We start from the raw sequence: 1,840 nt of genomic DNA on the forward strand, positions 1-1,840 counted from the left end.
TACCGACAAATCATATTACATACAAAAAACCGCATAAAAGGGTGATTATTATTATTTCCTGCATATACTTACTTACATATGTATGTGATATGACATTCAACGATATTTACTGCTCGTTACGCTTTCCATTCATACTTAATTTCGTTGAGAAAGCAAACGCGTGAAGGCCAAAGTGGCGCCACTTAGCAACAGTAATATAGTACTAGTTGGCTATTAGTTTGAGCGTTTTGCCGCGGATGGAGCCAAAGACAACGTACACTATTGGATTCGCGGCCGGGATTTTTAGTACAGTCGTCAAGTCCAAATTTTCAGCACTGTTCGTTGCTTGTTTGCCGGAACTTTAGCCAGCCAGCTTGCATGGCTCAAATTCTAGCACGCAATCCAGCAAAAAAACAAGCAAGGGTGATCAAGCTTATAGAATTTTCAGTCGACCCAAGTCTACCGGATCACCCCACTCGACCGAGCAGTGAAATAGAGAAAACGGGGACATAGAGAGGTTAGGTCACAGTGTTTTTTCGTTCCGAAAAGCATACAACGTAGCTAGTTTTTCAACGACATCGTGAGTACACGAAAAATGCCGATAAAATATATTGGCCGCAAAACCGATTTTAAGGGGAAAACGTTGTGGGAAATTTTGGGAAATTTAAAGAATTGTGGAGTGGGTAGAATGATTTTGCGTAGCCAATTTCAAAAATATCGCGAAGCGTCTTACATGAGAATACTGAAAGTAGCCGCACAACCAGACGTTAGCGAACCTGGGCCAGACGTAAGTTCTCGTTTTACCACGAATTCTGCAATTTTTAACGCCCTTCCGAAAACGGTGCAGTTTCTAATATCTTTTCGATGCCTGTTATAGAATCTTCGAAAAGTGGTGGCACTCGTCGAAAGGACTTTCCGGGGCACAAAGAATGTAAAACCAGTTCAAATAGATAGTGTAACTTACAAGGGAGATTACATCTTGGTACCTAAAGATCAAGAGACAAGTTATATAAATGCATCCGAACAACCAACTGTGAAAATTTGCCCCGAAACAATGGAACTCCCCCCTCTGTTGAGGGAACTTCTAATTCAACAAGCAAAACAGGCGGGGAAACCGCTCGTAGACGAACCAAAAATAAAGATTCGGTACTGCGTGGGTCCTGTTAAATTTTACAAAGTCGCGGAAAACCAGTTGTGAATTCGATTTGCAAATTTTTCTCGTTCAAGTGGATCCAATGCTTCTGAAACCAAACGGACCGTGTACGCACTGACCCTAGTTTCTCGATTTAAAACGTGTCCTTCGCTCGTGGATCATTTGTTCTGTTCGCATTAAACTGTCGACGATGTTTTTTGCAACGAAGCGAATCAGCAGCATTGAAGGTATCGTATTGGTCAGCGGTCTGCGGCCCATCTGAAAGTGTATACCGTTCCATCTTTGATGGTTGTGTTGATATACTAAACAGACAATTTTTAAGTGCGTACCTAAAACAGCAATTCCTTCTTGTTGTTTTTGTTGTTGTTGTTGTTGTTGTTGTTGATGTTGTCGTCGTTGTCGTTGTACAGTGCGGCTACCAATTCGTGTATTGAATGCATTTTTCGCAGCAAGATCCTAGTGTTTTCAACGGTGCGTGTAAATCGATCATTTAGATTGTAATATGGTATTGGTACATGTAACATAATACAGTATAACAAAAAATTGTATGAATAATGTATAAGAAAAATTTCAACCGACACATGCGCTACCTTCCAAAATTGCCTTAGTTCCTGAACGTCGACGCGTTTTCGCACGATCCAGCCGCGGATGTATCTTTGGAGGCATAATGCAGCCTCGTCCATAGTCCATATCCATGATTTTGGATAA

The 1,840-nt window shown here is 41.2% G+C and overlaps 1 protein-coding gene across 1 annotated transcript; it reads left to right on the top strand.

Annotated features, from left to right (window-relative positions):
• The first annotated feature begins 266 nt into the window (after positions 1-266).
• LOC107191846 lies at positions 267-1,465 on the top strand. The gene is made up of 2 exons (XM_015580981.1): positions 267-766; positions 857-1,465. Exons 1-2 carry the CDS (start codon positions 575-577, stop codon positions 1,175-1,177), a joined length of 513 nt encoding a protein of 170 aa, XP_015436467.1. The 5' UTR covers positions 267-574; the 3' UTR covers positions 1,178-1,465.
• Positions 1,466-1,840: the final 375 nt, after the last annotated feature.

This window comes from Dufourea novaeangliae, unplaced genomic scaffold (assembly GCF_001272555.1).
Source record: "Dufourea novaeangliae isolate 0120121106 unplaced genomic scaffold, ASM127255v1 scaffold270, whole genome shotgun sequence".
In the NCBI taxonomy this organism is placed as follows: domain Eukaryota; kingdom Metazoa; phylum Arthropoda; class Insecta; order Hymenoptera; family Halictidae; genus Dufourea; species Dufourea novaeangliae.

Coding starts and splice junctions, on each gene's coding strand:
- LOC107191846 (XM_015580981.1), top strand. CDS start 575: ATGCCGATAAAATATATTGGCCGCAAAACCGATTTTAAGGGGAAAACG. Junction 767..856: donor TTAGCGAACCTGGGCCAGAC/GTAAGTTCTCGT, acceptor TGCCTGTTATAG/AATCTTCGAAAAGTGGTGGC.